General features: G+C 43.4%; 2 protein-coding genes across 11 annotated transcripts in view; one reads left to right on the plus strand and one right to left on the minus strand.

Annotated features, from left to right (window-relative positions):
• The window catches only part of LOC139767456 (uncharacterized), a 163,527-nt gene continuing 136,065 nt past the window's right edge, over positions 1 to 27,462 (plus strand). For all 4 annotated transcript variants that reach the window (XM_071696858.1, XM_071696854.1, XM_071696857.1 and 1 more), the window contains exons 1-3: positions 1 to 113; positions 8,657 to 8,807; positions 27,098 to 27,293. In XM_071696858.1, coding sequence (XP_071552959.1) covers positions 8,703 to 8,807; positions 27,098 to 27,293 — 301 coding nt within the window. In that variant the 5' untranslated portion in view covers positions 1 to 113; positions 8,657 to 8,702. The remainder of the gene's footprint in view (positions 114 to 8,656; positions 8,808 to 27,097; positions 27,294 to 27,462) is intronic.
• Positions 3,676 to 27,462, minus strand: part of ush (Zinc finger protein ush) — a 330,832-nt gene continuing 307,045 nt past the window's right edge. For 5 of the 7 annotated variants that reach the window (XM_071696852.1, XM_071696848.1, XM_071696851.1 and 2 more), the window contains 5 exons: positions 15,861 to 16,086; positions 13,700 to 13,850; positions 12,738 to 12,972; positions 9,762 to 9,950; positions 3,676 to 8,164 (listed from right to left, as the gene is read on the minus strand). In XM_071696852.1, coding sequence (XP_071552953.1) covers positions 5,499 to 8,164; positions 9,762 to 9,950; positions 12,738 to 12,972; positions 13,700 to 13,850; positions 15,861 to 16,045 — 3,426 coding nt within the window. In that variant the 5' untranslated portion in view covers positions 16,046 to 16,086 and the 3' untranslated portion in view covers positions 3,676 to 5,498. The remainder of the gene's footprint in view (positions 8,165 to 9,761; positions 9,951 to 12,737; positions 12,973 to 13,699; positions 13,851 to 15,860; positions 16,087 to 27,462) is intronic. The other 2 variants (XM_071696849.1, XM_071696847.1) reach the window with 1 other exon arrangement.

A 27,462-nucleotide genomic window follows, 5' to 3' on the forward strand; every position in this document is an offset into this window, starting at 1 on the left:
CAGAGGAGTTGATCGTTCGTCTGGCACGGACGTCGGGGTCTGCCGGTGAGGGTCGTCACGTCACCCGTCAGACCGCCACCTGACCCCGAGGCCACCGCACGTCGATGTCGCTGGTAAGCTTCGCTAATGTCGTTTATTAAAATGAATTTCGACGATTTGGTTAAAGAATAATCATTAATGTGTAGATCTTGGTAGATAAATCTGGAGTATATTATGTATTGGGTAATTAATGGAGGGGTGGTTCAGGAGCCGGGCTGATGCCCCCCTTCAACGTGGTTGTAATTTGCACAACTTTTGATATAATTTGTCCTAATTTGGTAAAGTTTCTAAGTAAGACTTGGTGATATCGTGACGGTGGAAGGCCGGTGTAAAGTGTAAGTATAAGTAGGCCAGATGGGCCGTTGTTATGGACGTAATCAAGTATGGAGGGTAAGTATGGCTAAGGTCGTTAACGTAAATGGCCAGACGTCCTCCATTAAGCCATTTGATGCCATTAACACCAGTAGTTAATTGCCTGATGATCTACGGGAGACACACGGACAGGTGATGTCTACAGTGTGGCCCAGTGGTCGGCTGTAAGTGGTCATTTACTTATAAAATGTGTTCCGTAGTGTTAAGTAGACCGTGTCATTACGCATGACACTTATAAAAAGTATATAATTTGTCTAATATTAAAATAAAACATACCAAGTCTCAATATATGTAATACACTTGTACAAAATTAACAGCAGCTCCTTGACCCCCCAACCCCCCTCCCCCTCTAGTCAAGATTTATCTTCATTTATTATAATTTATTATCAGACAGAAGCTTATATTAACGGAAGTGGTATAACTTGATTTTCTCTCAAATCCACACAAGAGGTGGGATTTTTGGGTACATTGATTTAATAATTCAAAGTTCTCGTAAAGTGGGCTGGGCTGCGAAGTAGAGGGAAATCATAGGGTAAAAGCAGCCTTTATCAGCAGTTGTGGGTACAGAATAGGTTGTACTGGTACAGCATTCTACAAAAGTCCATAAAGTACAACACAAACATAATAAACCAATTTCTTCTGATGTTCTCGTACATTGTACGAGAACATTAGACCAGACTGTTCTCTGGATGGCTGACCTCGTTCACCTGGTAATTGATTTTATGACGAGCTTTATTGGGTTTGTAAGTCTACGTATAAACCAAATAAAGCTGTAATACAAAACTTTCCTGTAGCGATTAAAAATCTATAATTTATTACTGATGCATTGCACAGTGCATCAGTAACGAAATGATAATAATGTTACAATAATACAATGTTGCAATTGAAATGTTACAATGCCATGCATTTTAACATTTCAGTCTGACTTAATCTGGGTTTTAAAAACAGTTGTTGGTGGAGTTCCAGCATCTGTAGAGACATAGGAATTGAGTTAGTGTTTGAGGCTTGACCCACACAGGATCAGATTCCTGTATCTTTACAGACATCCTAACTCTCCTTACCCTCGCAACCATATCATCCATAGCGCAATTGAGTTCATGTTTGGATAGCAATGGAATTTTACCAATAATAGAACCCACAAGGCATCTTTAACATGAAAGGATGTAGGTTTTCATGTTTTATTCTTATTGTACATTTTTATTCAGTATTTGTCTCGTAACCCTAACAGTTAATATCAAAAGATGTTATAACTGAAGATCTCTCTATTCTTTCTTTACTGTCCTGCTTTAAATCTGTGAACTTTTGATAACTCGTTATCTGTGATGGTATTTTCATCAAAGTGATTAACCGTTTTGTTGCTTGTCTTCTTTTTATTCAATGATCACTGATTAATATTGATGAATTGATATCATTCACATCTTTATGTATCAGGTTATTACTTTTGCATTATGTTCCTTGCTATCTACTGTTTTCTCACTTCTTCGTTTATTGCTTCTTATGGGTTATTTTTGTATATCTTTTCGTGACTTTTCTCTGCTAATTGTTCTTGTCACTTCTCTATAAGGATAGGGTCATGAGGGATAGGGAAAAATGCTGGATGAAATACTATAAAATTGTAAAATGTGGAAATCAAAGAATATGCACTTTTAACATTGAAAAACTGCATTTAAGTTCTCAATATTACATATCAAAAAAATTACCAAGAATGTTAGTTTGATTACAGCATTAAGTATACATTATTTGTAATTGTAAGGGGCTGGAGGTGACAATGTTTGTGATTTTTAAGTTATCCTTACTTTTACACCAAAAGTTCCTCGCATTTTTCTGGATCAGCATAGCCCTCCCCACTATCACTTTAGTTCAAGTTTTCATAGTTTGTTGATTTTTTAAAGGACTTTTCTTACTGTTACATTACCCCACATTTTCCCAGATCATCATGGCCGGAACATTATCGTTTAGATTTTCAAGAGGGTCAGATTTTGGTCAGGAAGGTTACTTATTATATGGGTTTTAGTGGCCCTGGTGGGTTCTCTTAAGGTAGGGCTATGGTGACTATAAGGTCTAAGCCCCTCTTACATAAAAATTCCTGCAACTTATTTTTATTGATTTACTTTGGTTGAATATCAACCAAGTATCAGACAAGCTTTGTGGTATATATAGATTCCTTTGGAAGTTGGTGCAATCCTAAATTTTGACTGCAGTCATACTTAGCTGTGGTACTGCATGAAGTGGTCATGGAAAGAGGGACTACACAGTGGAATGGAGATTTTACAACACTGAAAATGAAAGAATGCATGGAAGGTGCATGCAAGGTAGTTGTGTAAGGACAGGGATATGTCAAGACATTTTGCCGTGGCCACCCCTATATGGAGGTCCCAGATGGCATGGGCACTAGAAATATGGCTTAGATAGTAACATGTGTAGTGATACCCAAGTTTATGTTGATCACAATAGGAAAAAAAAGTAAATATGGGTTACTTGTATAGTATAGTTGGAATTAGGACAGTCAGTGTGATGATAAATGGTGTAATCACTAAAAAGTTGCGTGAATGAGTCTTGTACGATGGTTTGGTCAAGTACCACATAGTAGATTATGGGTAGGTCAGAAAGATTAACATTAGGAAAGCAAGAGGTACATGGAGGAGAGATGGACCATAGAAGGAATGGATTGTTGCAGTAAGAAAATTGAGATATAATGGTATGCCAGATATGGGAAATGATCTTGGGGATTGGGTGCAGTAGAAACATTTTGTGCAAAGGGTTCACGTGCATTGCAGTGTTGGTCTCGCTTGACATATGAACTTAGCTTGCAGAGTGGAAGAATAACTAGCACTTACGTTAGCATGAAAGTTTGTTTTACTCTAACCACATTGGGTTGAGGTTGTCATTATTTAAGAGGATGTAGGTTCATGATCCACTACATGAATATTTGAAATTGTGAATGGTAGATTAATAATGTTTTTGTTAAATTGTTTCCTTATTGTTTGGCAGCCTCCAGGAACACACAACTAATTTCACTAAACTATTCAAACAAACAGTTGTCAGCCGTGTATTCCCGGTTATGATGCATGTAGTCCATCACTTAGATGCCCCACACAAATCATCATTTACAGATGCCATTCCTTTCATATTTCATGAACATTTTTAAATATGTATGGCTGCAGTCTATATTTGTTCCTCTAAAATTCTCTTGTCTTTGACCTCCAGTTATTTTATTAGCTGAACAGAATACACTGCGGTGAAGTTAGACAAGAAAATACCATGTAATGGACATCAGTTTTACTCCAGAGGACTGTGGTACACAGAAAGGGGGGGTAAGATGTGGTATATGGATCAGGATTTGGTACATGAATGAATGATATGGTACATAGGGGAAGGGACCTGGTAAACAGAGGACAGGCAAATTTCCATACAGCAGACCTACCATACAACCATAATACAGGCAATAGTAAATATATGTGTAGTTGCATTTGACACAAGTTGAGCTTGTCTGAACACATGCGTTACTGTTATCTGCTCAGCAGAGAGAACAGCGTACTCAAAAAATGTTCTATCGGTTTAATATTTTACAAAGAAGTTAACTAGATGGGTGACATTCATGCATATCATACCCATAGTGAACATATGTAGAGGGAGTATACACGAGCTAGTATGAGGTGGTTCTGGGACAAAGATGTGGGTAGGTCTGGGATGGAAGTACCAGTACAGATTCTTTGACTGATGGCAAGGAAAACTGATTTTGGCACATGAGAAATTCTTAATGTAGAAAACATCTGGGCAATGGCTATTGTGCATAGAAACAATAAATAATACTATAGGCTGAACACCAAATTCACAGAGTTTAGTGTTCTAAACTGTCTTTGAGTTGCGCAAAGGAGCGGAGTATTGGGCACGTTATAAAAGAATCTCTTCGGTGTTTAAATCACATTTCAAATAAAATTAGCTCTTCCTTCTTAGTTTCCCTGCCATTAGATTAGTCTAACATGGAACAAAATCCAATGAGTAAACACACATACATACACACACACACATACATGAAACATTCACAAGACAATGGGGTATTTTATACATGCCACATGGAACTATCACACGTTGACATGAGTAATACACTGACTCGTATGGTTTGGTCCAGCGCAATGGTAATTCTTCCCGAAGTCTGACTTGGAAAGACATTAAGTCAACATGGTACACAACTAAGCAAGAATGGGAATTAAAGAAGTAGAGTAACACAGTTAGCAGTAGCATTAACATGTAGGAAAGTGGGCATATATGAAAGAACCCAATAAATGAATCGGGTTTTTCATGCTCACTGATCTCAGAGTACTGATGTAAATGCAAAATTTCAAGGTTAGTTTATAAGTACATCCACTTTTATCCATTAGCTTGAGTTTCATATCTAATGGTTGCTTGAAAGAACATGGGCTGAATACCCCATTGATGGCATTAAGAACACGACTAGACATCATTTTCACCATTATTCTTACCATCAGTTACTCACAGGTTTCTTATACTGTATGAGAGAGAAGTCATAGTTTACCACACACTCTAATGTGTTTTCTCTCGAATACTATTCACATTTCACTTTAAGCACTCGATCCACCCTGCCATCTTCAATTGCCATCACAATTTTCATTGTAGTCAGTATCGTATTTGTAAATTTCAAAACATTCAACACTTGCAGCTAAGAAACAGCTTGAGACCGTCATTGGACAGGCAAAAATATTTTACTGCATAAAAAGTCTTTCTCTAGACTTGTTCATGCAAGAAGAAGAAAATATTGAGTCTAGTTGCTCAGTAAACAGCCATTGACTATATAAAACATATATATAAATAGTTATTCAAAATCTCTATAACTGTGGTATATTTCACATCTGAGTACTACCAGTTAGCACAGGTTAGTAGGATGCTGAAGTCAGGCGAATGTCAATATGTACATGTGATATGGTAGTAAGTCACCGCCTGACCCAACACTATGTACATCTAAAGCTTGGCCTCTCTCAAATAAGTTAATGCATTAGGAAGCAATATGATGCATCCACCGTGTATGGTGAGCACCACACACTTCTCAATACATTATATCTCATGGGTCACTGTACCGCTGTCTCTGGTGGGGTGCTAGACTCGGGTTTAGAGCAGTAGAATCTTTTGTGCGCCAAGAAAGACTCCATGTATGAGAACGTAATATTACATGCCTTGCAGTAGCGTGGAACATCAGCACTACTGTTACTGGATGACCCACTGCTTGGGACTTCAGGAGCAGTGTCATCGCCCACCGGTGAGTGAGGTGTGGTTTGGGCGGTACGTCCTTTATCATCACCCTCTTCCACTTCAAGTTTGACCTCTGGCTCCAATTTGACAGCTGGTAATGGGGGTGAACTGACTGGGTTACCATTCTCCACAGGGTCTTGCCTCTCTGATTCTCCAGAGGCTGGAGTATCTGAAGAGTTCATAACATGGCCCTCGAGCAAAGCTTGCAAATCTTGTGTGAGCTTGGCATCAAACCCCACCTTATGTACCACCGCCAAATGTCTTGCTAGATTATTTCTGAAAGTCGTCACAAAGGGACAAAAATGACATGAAAGGGGCTGGTCAGAGCAGTCTGCAGCCCCCTCAGCTAAGAGGGCAGAGAGCGTAGGGTTTTCCAAGATAACTCGAGGCAGGTCAGCTACACCTCGAGCCTCTGCAGCCCTGCGGCTTCCATCATCCTCATCGAGAATACAAGATATGAAGTTTTCTTCTTGAAGATCATTGGTCCTTTTCTCAAAGTGCATTCTGATATGTGTTCGCATGCCCCTAAGTGTATTACCTCGGTAACCACAAATTGTACAGCGGAATCCTTTAATTCCAGCATGAGTTTCAAGATGCTTCTGAGCAGCTGCTGCTGTGGGGGATATAACAGGACAGCAAGGGCACTTCCAGCCATGTGAAGGAGCCGGAGAAGGTGTTACACACTGATGAGCTGCCTGTAAGGTCTCAGGCATGGCACAACGGCACCGGGGACATCGCCATAACCCTTTAGTCATACCTTCATCTCCTGATGCACCCTCACGCTTTGGACAATAATATGTCTGATGTGCTTTTAAGTTATCAGGTGATGTGAACTTAATGCCACAAGCTGTGCATATGAATTGTAAAAGGGGTTTATTTGGTTTTGCCACATCTTTTGAAACTGGAACAGAGCTCTTGGCAGCTGGTGTCGCAGCAACTTCTGGGAGAGTTGTGGGGGACCGCCTTGAGGGACCAGCCCCACTTTCACCTACAGCTGCAGCCGCTGCTGGACTTTTACTGCCACTAGAACGACGATCATCTTCACCTCTGGTTACCGTACGTGCTGCACAGTAATGCTTCTTGTGCACTTGTAAGTTTTCTTCTTTGTAAAACACAATATTACACTCATTGCACTTAGCTTCACCCTGTTTAACAATTACTGGGGGATTTGGAATGGGTGCCAAACCATTGATGAGCAAATCAGAATTGAGTAGTTTCAGTGCTAACTCTGGAGGAACACCCTGTAAACCTTGAAGACTCGCTAGAGAAAGACCACCTAAACTCTCTAAACTTGCTAAAAGGTTTGGGAAACCTGGGGGTAACTGGGGAAGGCCAGGTGGAACCTGAGTCTGTTGCCCTGGGGAACGGGCAGAGGTGGAGGGTCTCGGAGAATCAGCCAGACCTCGTGGAGAACCAAGAGTAGGGGCAGCAGATGCTGGGCGTGGAGATCGAGGAGTGGAGTGACCCTCTGCTTCACTAGAAGGTGATGGTCGAGGAGGTGATGACAGTAACTTTCCTTCAAACTCTCCAGTTCCATGAGAAGATCCAGGACGTGACTTGGGAACTGGTGACCTGACTGGAGTTGGAGTGTTGATTTCCCGATTTTCTTTCTCTTCATCACTGAGAAGATCTGTCTTAACAGTTAGTTTTGGCCTTTTAGTGGTCAGGTCCAGAGGACACTCGCCTTCACCACGTCTCTTCCCTGACATCTCTCCAGTGCTGGATTTCAATCTGGATTCATCCTTGGGTGAGTGCTTTGGAGGCGAGATTGGATTTGACTGTGGGGATGTTTGGGGTGGAAGGTTATGAGCAGCTGGAGATGTACCCCGGGTAGCGGCAGCTGAAGGTGATAGTAATGGGGGTGGTGCTGGACCTGGCAAGGGCCCTGGAGATAAAGGTTGCACCTGACCATTAGGAAGAACAACAGCAGCTCCAGCCTGAGGCAGTACATGAGGGGGCAGTAACTGTGCTCCTGCAACAAGTGAGTATGGCACTAATAAAATAGGATTGGTCGGTAGAGCCAAAATTGGCTGACCACTACCAACTGCAGCACTGACCATTCCAGCTAAAGTTGATGCAGCATTGCCTGTTCCTGGCTCTTCACACGCAGGGCTCTTGTTCCCAGCTTTGAGAACATGTCGAGTCTGGCAGTAATGTGCCTTGTGAACACGGAATGTCTTGACAGATGAAAACTGGATGTCACAATCAGAGCAGTATCTATCAGTGGCTCGAGTCTCTCCTAGAGCAACCTGAGTAGTAGATGCTGCTGCCTGTGGATTGGTGCTGGCCTTTACAAGGTCTTCAGGGTTTGTGTGAATGTTCATATGACCGTTGAGGCTCAGTTTGTGCGTAGTGGTGTATGGGCAATGTGGACACCTCAGTATGCGATTCCCATCTTCCTCCTCCACTGCTGCACCTCCACCTTCACCACGAGGACTTGCAGAAGAGGGAGAAGTTCTTAGATCCTTATTAACACCATCATTTTCTGAAATGACAGAATTTCATCAGAAATATTCTGTTAAGAGGAAAAATAGTGCAAAATACACAAAAAATTAAAGTTCGGGTTTTCATTGCATTTGTATTTGCTCTGAAATCAACAAATCTGTTAATGTACACAAAACATATAATGTACACACATTATTAACCTGATTGTTTGCATGTTTATGTACAAAATTGGAAACCTTGATTGAAGTCATGATGTAACAATTGTATACACTAATCCCAGTCATGTCAAAATAACTTCAAAGCTGTTTACAAAACTACTAACCACCAGTCAGCACTTTAAAATTAGCAGTTTTCAGGCTGGATTCTAAGGAACTATAGAGTTGTGCAAAAGCTTGTTGGATTGCATTATGCATTTTTGAGACTTGAAAGGAGAGATTGGATGAATTATTCTGACATTGATAAATTTATGATGTATATTTCACGTTATTGTGTCTTGTAAAAACTGAGGGTAAATGTGCTGAATTTTTTCCAGGCTGAGGGTTTGAGAAGCACATGCAAGTCTTCCTAGAAACGATGGGATGTATCCACTGCTTGCTGTCCCCTCTCGGCTACAGCAAGATACAGGAGCCTTGCTTGTAAAGACATTACAGCTGATGACTATTGGCACTGCTCTAATGGATCAAGTGAGTTCACCAGTGATTTTAAGCTTAGTTTTCTCAATTCTCTAGTCATGACTGTACTAATGTTACATGCACTTTAAATGCACGAGCTTTCACTACCTAAATTAATGAAATTTATTGATAATTGATGGTGTGTTTGTGGGCTGAAGAGGGTGTATTGAAATGGTTTGAACATATTGAGAGAGTGAGTAAGGAAGGATAGGTGTCAGATGTTGGCTATTAAAAATATAGTAAAAAAAATATTTTATTCAAATTTTCACAATTTAAAGCATAGTAGCATACGTCAATACAACATACCCTAATCAAAAGAGACAAGGCCATAATACATAGTAAAGATTCTGATGTATATATATATATTTATACTAGTATGTTCATATGGATTCTGATGTATGTAGATATATTTATACTAGTATGTTCATATGATGCCACTTTGTCAGCTTCCATGAGTGAAATGACTTGATCAAAACAAAATACTTTTGGAATATAGTATGTGCTAGAGTTTCCCCTTGCCAGTGTTCTGTAAAGGGTAAGGCACTAAAGGCTAAGAAGTGGCACTGGAGTTCACTGGTTATGGAAACTTTTTTTTTTTTTTTTTTTTTTTTTTTTTTTTTTTTGTCACCCTCTTGAGGTTCCTGGAGGGAATGGACATCAGAGATAGATGCATAGATATAATATCTGGGGCTCTGCCCCATATAAAGCAATCCCATTCTTGTACTACTGACTAGGAATGACAGGGTGTACCCTCGTACCCCTCCTCTGGCTCCATGATCCTTATGGTTTGAGAATCGACTGAACTCTATATCTGCATTTCTATGATTAAGGCCACCCACCAGTCCCCAGCCTACCAAAGTCTAAGTAATAACCACTATTCTTCTACCGCAGTGTGAGTTTCTGCCTTTATAATGGAAATAAAGGCCTTAATAATACTGTAAATTACCCTTTGGTAAAGTATCATACCAGCTTGGTTTGGTCGGTGTGTACAGTAAAACATTCGATGTGCCTCGAGGTTGCTTGCACTACTGAACCTGATTCCGCACACACAAGTTGTGCCAACTCCACTGCTGGTGCTGCTGCTTTCACTAAGGCCACTGCTGTTTGTGGTGCTTGTGCTGATGCTACTGAGCCCTGATGCTAGACTCACAACTGCTGAAATATTGCGGTAAAACTGTCACTTCTGTACTTTGAAAGGATAAACCATCCCACAGATTAGCAGATTTCACTGAACTGTATCATAACTTTGAACTTTTTGGAGATTTCAGTGAAATAATGTAACACGGCAATTTCAACATGAAAGCACAGTACACGTTTTGTACTAAACTAAATAATGTATAATACAGAACTAAAGTAATAAAGAAGGTAAAGTGAATCTTTATATTACCACTTTTAACTAGAAAAATTTTTAATCAAGAAAAGAGGATATATAGATTTCATGAAAATAAAAGTAAATAGTGATGACTTCACAACGTATTTCAGTAATAACTGAATGTGATTATCAAATACATTTAGAAAACATAAAAAGCACCAGAAATTCCATGAAATTCATTTTCTGCCTTTTCTAAGACACAATTATGATGGCAAAATTTATAAGATCAAATGAGATGTATATTTGGAATAAGTTAAATTTAAGTTGCATTAAAATGCTTCCAATTACAATATTTTTCACTTGGGAGGGATATATGTGTCAGAAGGCTGAAGAAACAAGGAAAACAAGATGGGATTCCAAGCGATAGAAAAGGAAGATGAGAGGAAGATAAATATGAGTAAGGAAAATGAAATCTGAAAGAAATGAGAAAGTTTAGGAGTATAAGTTGAATACCTACCTCCCTACTAGTATTGGCCCATGACTGGGTTGTCTGGAAAAAAGATGAGCTTAACTTGACAAGAAAATGTAGTTCTGTTTTTTAAGGTATTACCAACTCCTTGCAGTTGCACATTAGCTTTCTACTGTCCCTGTTACTGCTGTTGTTTGTTTATTTTTGGTGCTTTTCTCAGTATACCTGAATCTATAACTTTGTCAAAACTTTTGAGGGTATTTTCGAGAATGTTTGTGATTTACATTATTGAACATTTGTTCAGAATTCTGAACACTTGTATTAAGTCTGTGCTAAGTTTACATTTTTTAAGGGAGAAGATATCTAATTTTAGCCTCTCTTCATGTGGCAGATTTTTAAAGGATGGGATTAATTTAGTTGTGCATCTTTATATTTATTATATTTTGTCGGTCTCCTGTGTTAGTGAGGTAGCGCAAGGAAACAGAAGAAAAAAATGGCCCTACCCACCACATACACATTCGTTCACGTCGCCACCCTGCCACACATGAAATGACAACCCCCTGCACGCATGAGGTAGCACTAGGAAAAGACAATAAAGGCCACATTTGTTCACACTCAGTCTCTAGCTGTCATGTAATAATGCACCGATACCACAGCTCTTTCCACATCCAGGCCCCACACAACTTTCCATGGTTTACCCCAGATGCTTTATATGCCCTGGTTCAATCCATTGACAGCACGTTGACTCGGTATACCACATCGTTCCAATTCACTCTATTCCTTCCACGCCTTTCACCCTCCTGCATGTTCAGGCCCCAATCACTCAAAATCTTTTTCACTCCATCCTTCCACCTCCAATTTGGTCTCCCACTTCTCCTCGTTCCCTCCACCTCTGACACACATCCTCTTTGTCAATCTTTCCTTACTCATTCTCTCCATGTGACCAAACCATTTTAATACACCCTCTTCTGCATCTTTGTATTAGCTCTAATTTTTCCTCATCTTTTTTATAGTTTGGGGACCAAAACTGGACTGCATATTCAAGGTGTGGTCTTAACCAGAGAATTATAAAGTGAGAGAATTGTTTCAGGTGTCTTGTAATCTATGTTCCTGACATTTGGTTTCCATTTTTACCTGCTGCTTGCCACTGTTTAGAGTAATGCTTTGCTAATGACAACTCCAAGGTCCCTTTCTTCATCTACTTCAGTTAGTTTCTGAATAGTTTGTAGTTGTAACATATATTCTTATCTCCAAAGTGCATATCTTTACTCGTCTACATTAAACTTAATTGTCTGACCACTCAGCTAGTAAGTTAAGATCTCTTTAAATCATTTCACAGTCCCACCTAATTTAGTATCAGCAGATTTGGAAACCCCTGTGGCATACCACTCGTTACGATTAGCCAACCTAAGGCTTTGCCGTTTAATACTACACGCTGCTTTCTTCCGATAAGCCAGTCTCTAATCTGTGTACAGAGTTCTTCACTGATTATGTTTGCTTTGAGTTAATCTAAAGCCTTTTGGAAATCTAAATATAGTGCAACAAATGGTACTTTTTTGTCCTAAGAAAGGAGAATGAGCAGAAAGAGGGTAAAGGAGGAAAACTGAGGAAGATGGGACGAAGGGAAGGGAAAGGCATAAATGGGAAGATACAGGAGGAAGAAGTGGACAAAAGGAAAAACTCTCAATTCAAAGCATAGTGTAGGTTAATACAACATACCCTAATGCTTTGAGGTTGGAGAAGGATTGAAGAGGAGGCAGAAAATGGTCAAGGCAGGCTACTGAGCTGAAAATTGACAGGAAGAAATGAAAATATGAAAGTGAAAATAAGACTTTCAAGCAGAGGGGAGATGAGAGCAGATGAAATAGATTAGAATGGGGGATAAAGAACATGGGAGGAAAGTTGGCTGGGAGGGAAAGGGGGAAGTGAGATGGAAGTGGGAAGAGAACCCAACCATGCAAAGAAAAAAAAAGGGGGAGATTAAAGGTGAAGAGACAGATAAGGGAGTCAACACAAGGGATGAGGATGTAAGAAAAGCTGCTGATCGAGACGAACACTGAAGCATTTGACAGGAATGATTGAACTGAGTACAAACTGTTGTAAGATGAGAGCCCATGTTAGGCCATGAACTGGTGAATCTAACAAGAAAAAAAATACTCACCAGGAGCAAGACGGTGAAGCATGGAAAGCAACGGTAGTCCCTGAATGCCCTGGATCATCGACAGCTGTTGCCTGGCCACCTCCATCTCTGGGGTAAGGGTCGGAGAGGCATGACCCCTGGGTGTGGTTGGGGCATGGGTTGGTGGAGATGGTGTACTGGCCTCTTCCTTCATGACTGTATCACCTACACTGGGCTGAGATGGGCTGGGTGATGATGATCCACGCTCACACTTTACCTGAGGACGACGTCAAAGGTCAGAACCATACTATCGGACATAAATTTGTACCAGCAGAGAACAGTACTCGTACATCCAGAGAGTGTTTGTTGGCTATGAAACCCAAGACCCTTTTAATGGGGGCTCCTTCAGCAAGTGGGCTCCTTTGGGGTGAAATGGTCCTCTGGACACCTTTCTGTTTATTGGTTACCATGCAGCCTTACAGAGGATGACCTCTCCTTTGCAGTGTTACCTCCTGCAGGAGGAGTCGAGGAAGACCCTATAAACTGTGTTAACTCCATCATACGTCACTGTCATGTTATGAGACTTAAGTCCGTAGTCTCTACGTCTAGTCTACCATAACTAACTTGTGAAATCTAACAAAAAAAATATATTTACAGATCCTTAAACAATGAAAAATATTGACCACAAAGTGTCTAGTTTAAATCCCTGAGCAAGGCAGCATAACCTTTAATCATGGTGGTATGACACTTTGACCTTTGACCTAATCCTACAAGGCCATGTCAGAGGTGAGGCTGTTTTACTCAAAGGCCATGCTTTTATGCTAAAGGGTCTTCACATTGTGCTCTAGGGTATTATCGTGTTCAAGGGTTATACCATTGTGCTTGAGGAGATATGGACATGACCTTAAGCATAGCAACATCAGGTGTCGTCTCCACTATTAAAACATGGTGATGCCCAGCATCATCAGTGCTTACCTCATTACCATATCAAATTAGATAATTACCGGTCTAGGTTTGGCGTAGCGGGCGTGGGTGTTGAGGGTGGTGGCTTGAGTGAGGTGTGTAGGCGATGAGGGTGTGGACCTGCTGTGGGGGGCACCACCAACAACCGGAGAGATGCGCCCTTCGTCGTTCTCTCCACCAGACACACACAGCCTAAAAAACATGAACATACGATGAAATAACCAAAATTTAGTCTGCAGTATGTACAAATACAGCAAGAAACTTGACATAAACTTCGAGTTGGGGAGAGGTGACACGTAGAATGAAATGTGATAAGTCCATCTAACATCCTCTGTCACAGTCCTAGTATTACGAACCCTAAATAGATTAACAAAGAAGCATCCTGTTCATAATGAAATCTGTAATAATCAGTACAGTTTTGCAATCGTAGGGGTGTGTGTGTGTGTGTGTGTAAAGATTCTTCTGTATGTGTTCTACGGGTGCCATTTATGACAGGTCAGGTGTGTGTTCTATGCGTGCCATTTTTGACATAGGCCAGGTGTGTGTTTACGGGTAAGTACACAAATGTATTTATCCTTTATGTATAAGGTACATTAAGTAAATTGTGTTGGACGCAAATGTTTCAATGTATTTCATAAATTCATCTTCATGTTTATTATATGTAGGTTACTTTATTTATGTGGTAAGATGTTGAGAGCTATGGAACCATTACAGGGGTAACTCCTACATTACAGAGGTAACCCCTACATTACAGAGGGTTACCCCTACATTACAGGGGTAACCCCTATATTACAGGGGTAACTCCTACATTACAGGGGTAACTCCTACATTACAGGGGTAACTCCTACATTACAGGGGTAACTCCTACATTAGAGGTAACCCCTACATTACAGAGGGTTACCCCTACATTACAGAGGGTTACCCCTACATTACAGGGGTAACCCCTACATTACAGGGGTAACCCCTACATTACAGGGGTAACTCCTACATTACAGAGGTAACCCCTACATTACAGGGGTAACCCCTACATTACAGGGGTAACCCCTACATTACAGGGGTAACTCCTACATTACAGGGGTAACCCCTACATTACAGGGGTAACCCCTACATTACAGGGGTAACCCCTACATTACAGGGGTAACTCCTACATTACAGGGGTAACCCCTACATTACAGGGGTAACTCGTACATTACAGGGGTCACCCCTGCATTTCTTTATTTACACACACACACACACACACACACACACACACACACAATATACAGAGGTCGTGTTGCCTATTCGTTTTCAACTACCCTCACCGTCGTACTGGTAGAGAGAGAATAATATATATATATATATATATATATATATATATATATATATATATATATATATATATATATATATATATATATATATATATACTGCACATTTGATGGCTTCGTTAATAACATGCCTCAACCCGCATTTTTCATTGGCTTCGTCAAAGAACAATTAATTCAAGTTAGTGTATGGGTGTCTCAAATTTACGGTCGCGTTTTCTATCCCATTAACGAGTTGCGTTTTCTTCTATAATAAATCTAGGGTCGCGTTTTCTCTTATAATAAATTTAGGGTCGCGTTTTCTCTTAATCTAGGGTCGCGTTTTCCCTTATAATAAACATGGATCGCGTTTTCTCTTAAAATAAATCCACGGGTCCCGTTTTCTCTCCTGCTGAATACATGGTCAAAATGCACATGTTTTGCATTATATTTATCATCGCTGTTATATTTACCTACATAATAAGGCCAATCATGTGGCGGATATATATATATATATATATATATATATATATATATATATATATATATATATATATATATATATATATATTTTATATATAATAATCACGAGGGAAATGAAACGCGGTAAGTTCCCAAGTGCACTTTCGTGTAATCATCATATATCCCCTCCCGAGGCCCCGGACGTGGATGATGGGGGGGGGGGTTGTTTATATCGCCTTGTTGGTGCACACACACACGTACCGGTCCAGTGGTGCACACACACGTACCGGTCCAGTGGTGCACACACACGTACCGGTCCAGTGGTGCACACACACGTACCGGTCCAGTGGTACACACACACGTACCGGTCCAGTGGTGCACACACACGTACCGGTCCAGTGGTGCCCATGTACCGGTCCAGTGGTGCCCATCTACCGGTCCAGTGGTACACACGTACCTGTCTGACAGACTCCTGATTGGCGGGGCGAGCGCTTCCTTGGTGACGGGACTAGCGGGTCCAGATGGCGCCTCTGCTCCACCCTCGTTCCCAACCGCCTCCTCGCCGTTCTCCGATTGGTTGGACGAGGTCGGTGACGTCACGCCTTCCCCGCCTGCGGATTGGTCGGAGTGGGGTGACGTCATTAACTCGTTGGCTTCCGTGTCGCTGTCCCATTCGTCATCTCCTAGAAAACGGGAAGGGGGCAAAAATAAATATATACATTGGCAATTATTGAGGGAAATGGGACACGGTTTTGTAAAATGATTTAGTGTTTAAATAAAGCGTAGGATCTGGCCTAGGATTAGATTACCATATACCTAAGGGTCGTGTGTATATATATATATATATATATATATATATATATATATATATATATATACTTTCATGGCCTGAACTTAAATAATTGTATTGAAATAAGAGTTTATATTTTAAGGTAGCAATATTATCCGAGGTGGTTTCAATCGTGTGTGAGTCATAAAGACGTATGTATGAGAGAGAGAGAGAGAGAGAGAGGAATTGTGTGTAGTGAAGATATAAGGGAGGGAGGCTCAGTGTGAGCCTGAAACAATGGAGGGATTTTGTTATATACACATTGCTCCCTATAGTCCTATATATACACATTTCTCCCTATAGACCTATATATACACATTTCTCCCTATAGTCCTATATATCTCTCTCTCACTCGTCGTCCCTTATCTTACATCAAGCCTGGGAGCTTATCTCGCTGGCCAGTACATATGTACTGCCTCTATACATACATAACACCTGCACTCAAGCTTACACATGTGTATGTATACACACACACACACATCAGTGATTTACATGATGTAACCACTACACAGTAACACATCACCAACACCACTACCCTAAAATCACCACCAACACCACATTACCACACACTGTTACCACCACCACACCACATTACCCCCACACTACCCTACACTGCTACCACCACCACACCACATTACCCCCACACTACCCTACACTGCTACCACCACCACACCACATTACCACACACTGCTACCACCACCACACCACATTACCACACACTGTTACCACCACCACACCACATTACCCCCACACTACCCTACACTGCTACCACCACCACACCACATTACCACACACTGCTACCACCACCACACCACATTACCCCCACACTACCCTACACTGCTACCACCACCACACCACAAATACCACACACACCGCACCAACCACCACCACCACATTACCACCACACACTCCACTTACCACCCACACCAATACCACACACTTACCACCACCACACACTACCCACACTGCTACCACCACCACACCACATTACCACACATCACCACCACACAATACTACCACCACCACCACCACCCACATTCCCCACCACCACACTGCTACCACCACCACACCACATTACCCACACTACCACACACTGCTACCACCACCACACCACATTACCCCCACACTACCCTACACTGCTACCACCACCACACCACACACTACCACACACTGCTACCACCACCACACCACATTACCCACACTACCACACTGCTACCACCAACCACACCACATTACCACACACTCACCAACCACACACACCACAATACCACACACTGCTACCACCACCACACCACATTACCCCCACACTACCCTAACACTGCTACCACCACCACACCACATTACCCCCACACTACCCTACACTGCTACCACCACCACACCACACACTACCACACACTGCTACCACCACCACACCACATTACCCCCACACTACCCTACACTGCTACCACCACCACACCACATTACCACACACACATCACCACCACCACACCACATTACCCACACTACTGCTACCACACCACCACAACACCACATACCACACACTGCTACCACCACCACACCACATTACCCCCACACTACCCTACACTGCTACCACCACCACACCACACACTACCACACACTGCTACCACCACCACACCACATTACCCACACTACCACAGCACACCACCACACCACATCCACACTGCTACCATACCACACCACATACCACACACTGCTACCACCACCACACCACATTACCCCACACTACCCACACTGCTACCACCAACCACCACATACCACATACCACACACTGCTACCACCACCACACCCATTACCACACACTGCTACCACCACCACACCACATTACCACACACTACCACACACTGCTCCACCACCCAACCACATTAATCCCACTGCTATCACACCACACACAATTACCAACACTGCTTACACCACCACACCACACACTACACCCACTACCACACATGCTTTACACCACCACACCACATTACCCCCACTACCGACACTGCTACCACACCACACCAACACTACCACAACATGCTACCCCTCACACCACATTACCACACACTACCACACAATGTAACACACCACACCAAATTACCACACACTGCTACCACACCACACCACATTACCAACACACTGCTACACCAACCCACAATTACCACACACTACACACTCTGCTACACACCACACCACATTACCCACACTACCAACATGCTCCCACCACCACACCACATACCAACACTGCTACCCACCACACCACAGTACCACACACTGCTACCCACCACACACCACAACTACCACACACTACACACACTGCTCCACACACCACACCACATTATACCCCCACACTACCCTACACTGCTACCACCTACCACACCACACTACCACACACTACTCACACACTGCTACCACCACCACACCACACTACCACACACCACCACACTGCTACCACCACCACACCACACTACCACACACTGCTACACCACCACCACACCACACATACCACACACTGCTACCACCACCACACCACATTACCACACACTACCACACACTGCTACCACCACCACACCACATTACCACACACTGCTACCACCACCACACCACATTACCCCCACACTACCCTACACTGCTACCACCACCACACCACATTACCCCCACACTACCCTACACTGCTACCACACACACCACACTACCACACTGTAACCACCACACCACTACACACACACACTGCTACCACCACCACACCACATTACCCACACACTACCACACACTGCTACCACCACCACACCACATTACCACACACTACCACACACTGCTACCACCACCACACCACATTACCCACACTACCACACACTGCTACCACCACCACACCACATTACCACACACTGCTACCACCACCACACCACATTACCACACACTACCACACACTGCTACCACCACCACACCACATTACCACACAACATGCACCACCACCACACCCTACCACACACTACCACACACTGCTACCACCACCACACCACATTACCACACACTACCACACACCACCACACACTGCTACCACCACCACACCACATTACCACACACTACCACACACTGCTACCACCACCACACCACACCACACATACACACATCCACACACTACCACACACTGCTCCCACCACCACACCACATTACCACACACACCACACACTGCTCCACCACCACACACATTACCACACACACCCACACACCTACCACACCACACACACCACACACTACCACACACTGCTACCACCACCACCACTACCACCACACACCACACACTTACCACACACCCTACCACACACTGCTACCACCACCACACCACACACTACCACACACTACCACACACTGCTACCACCACCACACCACACATTACCACACACACACCACCACACACTGCTACCACCACCACACCACATTACCACACACTGCTACCACCACCACACCACATTACCACACACTACCACACACTGCTACCACCACCACACCACATTACCACACACTACCACACACTGCTACCACCACCACACCACATTACCACACACCACCACACACTGCTACCCACCACCACACCACATTACCACACACTGCTACCACCACCACACCACATTACCACACACTACCACACACTGCTACCACCACCACACCACATTACCACACACTACCACACACTACCACACACTGCTACCACCACCACACCACATTACCACACACTACCACACACTGCTACCACCACCACACCACATTACCACACACTGCTACCACCACCACACCACATTACCACACACTACCACACACTGCTACCACCACCACACCACATTACCACACACTGCTACCACCACCACACCACATTACCACACACTACCACACACTGCTACCACCACCACACCACATTACCACACACTGCTACCACCACCACACCACATTACCACACACTACCACACACTGCTACCACCACCACACCACATTACCACACACTACCACATCACCACCACACACTGCTACCACCACCACACTACCACATTACCACCACACGAGCCTGAAGCCCCCACCTCCTGTGTTGTCGGTGTCTCTGTGTGTATATGATAAGGTTCGGTGTAGATGTGTGGCCCCGAGAGTCTACCATTACGGTACACATGTACCCAGCTTATCACCCGAGCTGATAACATTAATCTCAACGACCATTATCAGATAATGATAAGACCCTTAGGTCACTTGCCCTTAACACGGCTCGCACCATTAACGGTATAACCTGTTTACTGCCAGGCATATATATATATATATATTGCTATGAGTCCACTAGGGGGAAAATGAAACAGGATAAGTTGCCAAGTCCACTTTCGTGTCATAATCACATCATCAGGGGAGACACAAGAGAGAAATATAAGTGAGTTGATATACATGATGTGATTATTACACGAAAGTGCACTTGGCAACTTAACTTTCCCCCCTTTTTTTTTCTAAAAGAAGGAACAGACAAGGGGGCCAGGTGAGGATATTCCCTCAAAGGCCCAGACCTTAGTTCTTAACGCTACCTTGCTAACGCGGGAAATGGCTAATGGTATTATATATATATATATATATATATATATATATATATATATATATATATATATATATATATATATATATTACACAATACCACTTGAACAAACAACCCTCCCATTGCACTAACTCGGTAATTGTAAAATTCAGCAAAACTGAACACGAGAAACAGCAGCAGCAGCTGTTGTATTATGACCACAAGCAATAGTTATGTGAGAGAGAGAGAGAGAGAGAGAGAGAGAGAGAGAGAGAGAGAGAGAGAGAGAGAGAGGCGACCATAATTGATCCCTTTCCTGAAATAGTTAATTGGTTGGGCAGCAATAGTTACGTGTCAGGTCCAGACGCCTTGGCCACTCCACCCATTTCCAGATCACAATTCATATTGTGTTCCCCGTTTTCTCTTGTTTTATGTTGCTTTTTTCAGTCTCTCTCTCTCTCTCTCTCTCTCTCTCTCTCTCTCTCTCTCTCTCTCTCTCTCTCTCTCTCTCGCGTTTATTAAACACACACACACACACACACACACACACACACACACACACACACACACACAGGCGGGGGTCGCGCCACCTTCCGTTTTCATCGATTGTTTTCCTTGGGTAAGTGAGGAACCCACAAACACGCGATCATTTACAAGGTGGTCACTGTGGGGTAGGGTGGGGGGGGGGGGTGTAAATCAATGTAAATGGTGGCCAGTGTTGTCATGGTTGTAGGGTAATATATATAGTTGGGTGTGGTGGTGGCAACACTTCTGGTTGGTTGTGGGTGACCCGCCTCCCGCACTCTGGGGCCCATGATAGTGTTCACCTTGTGTGTGTGTGATTCTGATAGACTGTGAGGTATTTGTGATAGACTGTGTGGTATTTGTGATAGACTGGGTGGTATTTGTGATAGACTGGGTGGTATTTGTGATAGACTGTGTGGTATTTGTAATAGACTGTGTGGTATTTGTGATAGACTGTGTGGTATTTGTGATAGACTGTGAGGTATTTGTGATAGACTGGGTGGTATTTGTGATAGACTGGGTGGTATTTGTGATAGACTGGGTGGTATTTGTGATAGACTGAGGTATTTGTGATAGACTGTGAGGTATTTGTGATAGACTGGGTGGTATTTGTGATAGACTGGGTGGTATTTGTGATAGACTGGGTGGTATTTGTGATAGACTGTGAGGTATTTGTGATAGACTGGCTGGTATGTGTGATAGACTGTGTGGTATGTGTGATAGACTGTGTGGTATGTGTGATAGACTGTGTGGTATTTGTGATAGACTGTGTGGTATTTGTGATAGACTGGGTGGTATTTGTGATAGACTGTGTGATATTTGTGATAGACTGTGTGGTATTTGTGATAGACTGTGTGGTATTTGTAATAGACTGGGTGGTATTTGTGATAGACTGTGTGGTATTTGTGATAGACTGTGTGGTATTTGTAATAGACTGGGTGGTATTTGTGATAGACTGTGTGGTGTGTGATAGACTGTGGTATTTGTGATAGACTGTGTGGTATTTGTGATAGACTGTGTGGTATTTGTGATAGACTGTGTGGCATTTGATAGACTGGGTGGTATTTCTGATAGATTGGGTGGTATTTCTGATAGACTGTGTGGCATTTGATAGACCGGGTGGTATTTGATATAGTGTGGTATATGTGATAGACTGTGGGGTGTTTTTATATCAAAAAATGGAACTCGTTTTTATATATATATATATATATATATATATATATATATATATATATATATATATATATATATATATATATATATAATTTTTTTGTAATTAACTTCAAATCAAATTGGCCGTAAGTCAAACGAGACGTGTTTAAATGACCATTAAGAAAATGTAATGATACACACACACACAGGTATATATGGCACACATACATTTATATACATATACATACACGGATATACACGTGTGTGTATACATTAAGAGACGCAACGGAGAAAACGGGAACGAATCTTTCTGGGAAACTTTTCACCGCCATCCAACCTCCCGGGTATCGTCTCGGCCAATCAGCGACGGCGGGAGGGGTGAGGTGGGCGGAGCCTGGGGCCGGAGGGGGGGGGGGACCAGGCGCAGAATGAAGCTCGAACGTGATTGGTTGATTTTATCACAGACGTGTAAACGGAGAGAGAGAGAGAGAGACGACACAAAAAAAAATAAAAAAAAAAAAAAACGCGGAAAACTGATAAATCTAAAGTGTGAGGAGAGAGGGCAACTCTGGCCCTTAGTGATAAGTGATCTACGGTCGTTGAATGCTTAAGACTTGAGTGACCCCCCCCCCCCCCCCTCCCCTTCCCCCCCACCACCTCTGTACCAGTATATACGCCCATCTGACGCCATACACATCCCCACAACCTCCCCCCCCTCCATCTGATCCCAGATTTTAAAAGCTTGTCAGTATTGTTATTTGACGTGGGGGGGGGGGGGGGGAATTGAGGAGGGGGGGAGGGGGTTGGTTGCCTTCATGAATAAAGATATTTGACTACAATCAGAAACAAAGGGAGGGAAGGGGGGAGCGATTCTCTTTACTCCCTCTCCCCCTCACCATCACTCCCCTCCCCCCCCTCCATCTTCACCCCTCCCCCCACACACGAAAACTAAAATTGGCGATGGAGAGAGAGAGAGAGAGAGAGAGAGAGAGAGAGAGAGAGAGAGATGGTCGACAGATTGTAGAAGTTAATGGAAGGTTTATCTTTTGGGGAGAGAAAAGGGGAGGGGAGGGTGATGGGGTTGGGGGGGGGTGTATATAGACAGGTCTGGGGCGATAAGTGGGGGAAGGTTGGGAGTTCATTAAGTTAGAAGATGGCAATTATATGACCCGCATAATTATGTTCCGTACAGCCAAATGGACGCAACTCCCCCCCCCCCCCCTCCTTCCCATATACCTCTGTCAAGTGGACAGATTAGAAAGTGGGCAACCCTCACCCCGAACTCTTAACACAAATATATATATTATTTCGCCTCATTTCACGTCTACAACTACTTAAATGTTCTTACAATTTAATCCCTTCTGCTTGATTTACATGCTCAAATAAAAGGTGGATTGTGAATATATCTATTGGTTATTATAACGATTGCATGCGTAGAATATGCGTATGGAACGCAGGCTTGAGATAGACTCTCTGTCTATCTGGTACAGAAGTCTATTTCCTTCTTACGACCCGACCAGTATGTACTATCTATCTATCTATCCCCCTCCCCCCCGAAGCCGTCATCTGGCAATAACGCTGGGGTGAATAATTGTCGGGATTCGAACACGTTGCATATCCACAATCAGATAACACACGAGAGGCAAATACCTGGTAACCACCGGTGGCCGGGGGGGGGAGAAGGGGGGGTTAGAACCTTGATATATATCCCCCCCCCCCATCACACCCACCACCTCCCCGTCTTCCCCACTAGGCATTGGCTGACATATGACTAACCACCACCTAACCATCTCTCTGGGAGGGGGGGGGGAGACGACAGCAGGAGGGAGAAGAATTTCGTAAAACTTGGTGTATCTAACCCCCCCCCCTCCCTCTCTCTCTGTCTCTCTCTCTCTGTCTCTCTCTCTCTCTCTCTCTCTCTCTCTCTCTCTCTGGCGTAACTTGTCAGGCATCTCTCGCTCCCTTGCGTAAATCTACGCCATAGTTTATATACACCGCCAAAATACCTCTTTAGTGTTAGTAATACAATATGTATCATAAGCACATATAGTTATGTATATTAATATATGGAAGGATATTAAAGCACATCTCAGTTAACCATTTAATTATGAATATAATATAATAGTATTTTCAGCCATTTAATCACCATAATTTCTCTAATTCAAAATCAGTTATTACGACAAGTTCTTAATATACGATAATTTACCATTGTAAATCAATTTAAAGTTGTACTGTAATTGAAATATAATTTTGAAGACCTGAGGATTATATTTTGGAAAGGAACGAGATATTTAAGAAAACGTTTTAGGAAAGAAACTATTATAAGAAAAATATATATATTTTTTCCCTCTCCCGTGTTAACCCGACGAGAAATTTTATCGTGATATCTGGCGGGTTTTAAATAGCCCGAACCCCGTATGCAAATCACGTACGTCATTTACGAAATGATTTACACAACGCTTGTAAATATGGTTCTGAGAGAGAGAGAGAGAGAGAGAGAGAGAGAGAGAGAGAGAGAGAGAGAGAGACGGGAGTCCTGGTGTGTGTGTGTGTGTGTGTAGACTAAGCGACTCTACATATAATTTACATAAGACTGAGCGATTGCTGACACACGCACGCACGCACACCACCTGACTCTGACTCTCTCTCTCTCTCTCTCTCTCTCTCTCTCTCTCTCTCTCTCTCATAATACATGCCACAAAACCCGGGTTTTTTTTTATATATTTTTCCGTAATTTTTTTTTAAATGTACGAGTTCCCTGCGGTAAACGCTACGCGCCAGTCTTGTATTTTGTGACAGCAGCTTCATGTAAGTGATTATTAGTACACACACACGCAAACTACCCACGCACTCATAACACACACTCGTTGCGTCTTGGGCACTTAACAAACCCTCATTTCACTACCTCACAGTGCACTAACCAGAGTGTATTGTGAGTGTTAAGGTGGCGTTTAAAAAACGCACTCAAACCCCACCCCAAGTGCGCACTCAAACCATAAATACGTTCAAAAAAAGGTCCCCAGGACTTTAAGGTAACTCATGCAACACGTTTTCAATGGCGGTTTGAAACTGTAGAAAATGGGATCACTGTTACGGTATTGTAGAAGATGGGTACAGAGTTGAATGCTGTTTGGAGTGGGTGGTTAACGATTCAACGATGGTCCATTGAAGCATTACTCTTGTAGCAGGTCAACGGTGGTTATATACACATTAGTGCAGTGTGTATGTATGTGTTTAACGAGGGTATAGATAGATATACGAGTGTTCAACGAGATTATGGCGAGACACTGAGCATTAGTTTAACGATGCTGTGCAGCGTGGTTGCAGGTCAACGATGGTTACATACATTAGTGCAGTGTGTATGTATGTGTTTAACGAGGGTATAGATAGGTATACTGGAGTGTTCAACGAAGGTATGGCGAGACACTGAACATTAGTTTAACGATGCTGTGCAGCGTGGTAGCTTCGTTAACTTGGCTAACTGGAGCACAACGAAGTATTTGATGATAAACGATAAACACAGCTCGGGAGACGCGAGGAGTATGTATGCAAACTGATCATAGCAGTGGGCAGCAGGTCGTGTGCGGAAGGGTGTTAACATAGGAGGTTTATAAAGGACTTAACATAGGAGGATTACACTGAGCAGGGTTAGGTTAGGAGGGCGTGATGAAGGCCCAGCATAGCAATATGAGACGTAACTAAACACAGGAGGGACCGACCAACGTAGCCCAGGACACCGCTTGAACATAGCGAACCACACAGGGGGGGAAGGGAGCATGAAGATCGAACACGGCATTTAACACAGTATTCGCACGTCCAACGTTTAAACAAATATTCAGAGGGCTTAACAAAGGAGGTGGTTACGCCGTGTTAACACCCCCCCCCCCACACACACACACCAGACATCATATATGACGGCAACACACAGGGGGGGGGGGGTACGGCGGGCCAACAGAGCAGCTGGGGTGAAAATAAAAGTTTGGGTTTGAGACAAGAGATAAGAGGCAAGGGGCTAGTGTTCAATCCACGAGATGTCTTGTGGCTCGTTAGCTGAAATGACATGCACAGATCACAGGTTCGATACCCGCCAGCCCAGCGCCCCGGCTCCCTGCCTTCTGCTCCCCCCCATCCAACCCCTCCCCCCCACGCCAACCAGTCGACCTGCCTAACCTACCCCCCCCCCCAAACTACTATCCCTTCTCCAATCTTTTGCCAGCGCCCCCAAGCCTTCTCTCTCTCTCTCTCTCTCTCTCTCTCTCTCTCTCTCTCTCTCTCTCTCTCTCTCTCTCTCTCTCTCTCAGAACCCTGCCACCATTGGCATGCCAGCCTCTTTTTCAGAGCCCCTGCCAACGACCATGACCTCGTCTGTTCCAGCCCCCTGCCAACGTCCAGGACCTCCTCTGTTCCAGCCCCCTGCCAATGTCCAGGACCTCGTCTGTTCCAGCCCCCTGCCAACGTCCAGGACCACCTCTGTTCCAGCTCCCTTCCAGCGTTTAAGACGGTCATATTTTCAGGTAGCTTACCAGCGTCCAGGACCTTACGACTCTTTCCAGTTCCCCATCTTCCCTTCCCAGTGTCAAAGACCTTAGTTTTTTTTTTTTTTCAGTGGTCCTTGCTAATGTTATGGTCTTCATCTTTCCAGGTGACTTCCAGCGCCGAAGACTTTCGTCCTTTCCAGTATCCAGTCCTGGCCGGCGTCGAAGTCGACGTCCTTTCCAGTATCCAGTCCTGGCCGGCGTCGAAGTCGACGTCCTTTCCAGTATCCAGTCCTGGCCGGCGTCGAAGTCTTCGCCCTTTCGTCGAGGACCTCGCCAGCCAACACCGCCCAAGTCCAGGAGGTTTTCCAGTCGTTATCAAAAGTAGTTCTGCTTTTTTCCCCTCGGCCTTTCTAAGGCCTCTTTTAGCATAGTTCCTTTTGTGGACCAGCCCTATGGCTTCTCAAATTGTGGTCAAGGGTCGTGTACCATCGTGTTCAAGGGTCGTGTACCGTCGTGGTCAAGGGTCGTG

The sequence above is a fragment of the Panulirus ornatus genome, chromosome 61, assembly GCF_036320965.1.
Source record: "Panulirus ornatus isolate Po-2019 chromosome 61, ASM3632096v1, whole genome shotgun sequence".
NCBI lineage: Eukaryota > Metazoa > Arthropoda > Malacostraca > Decapoda > Palinuridae > Panulirus > Panulirus ornatus.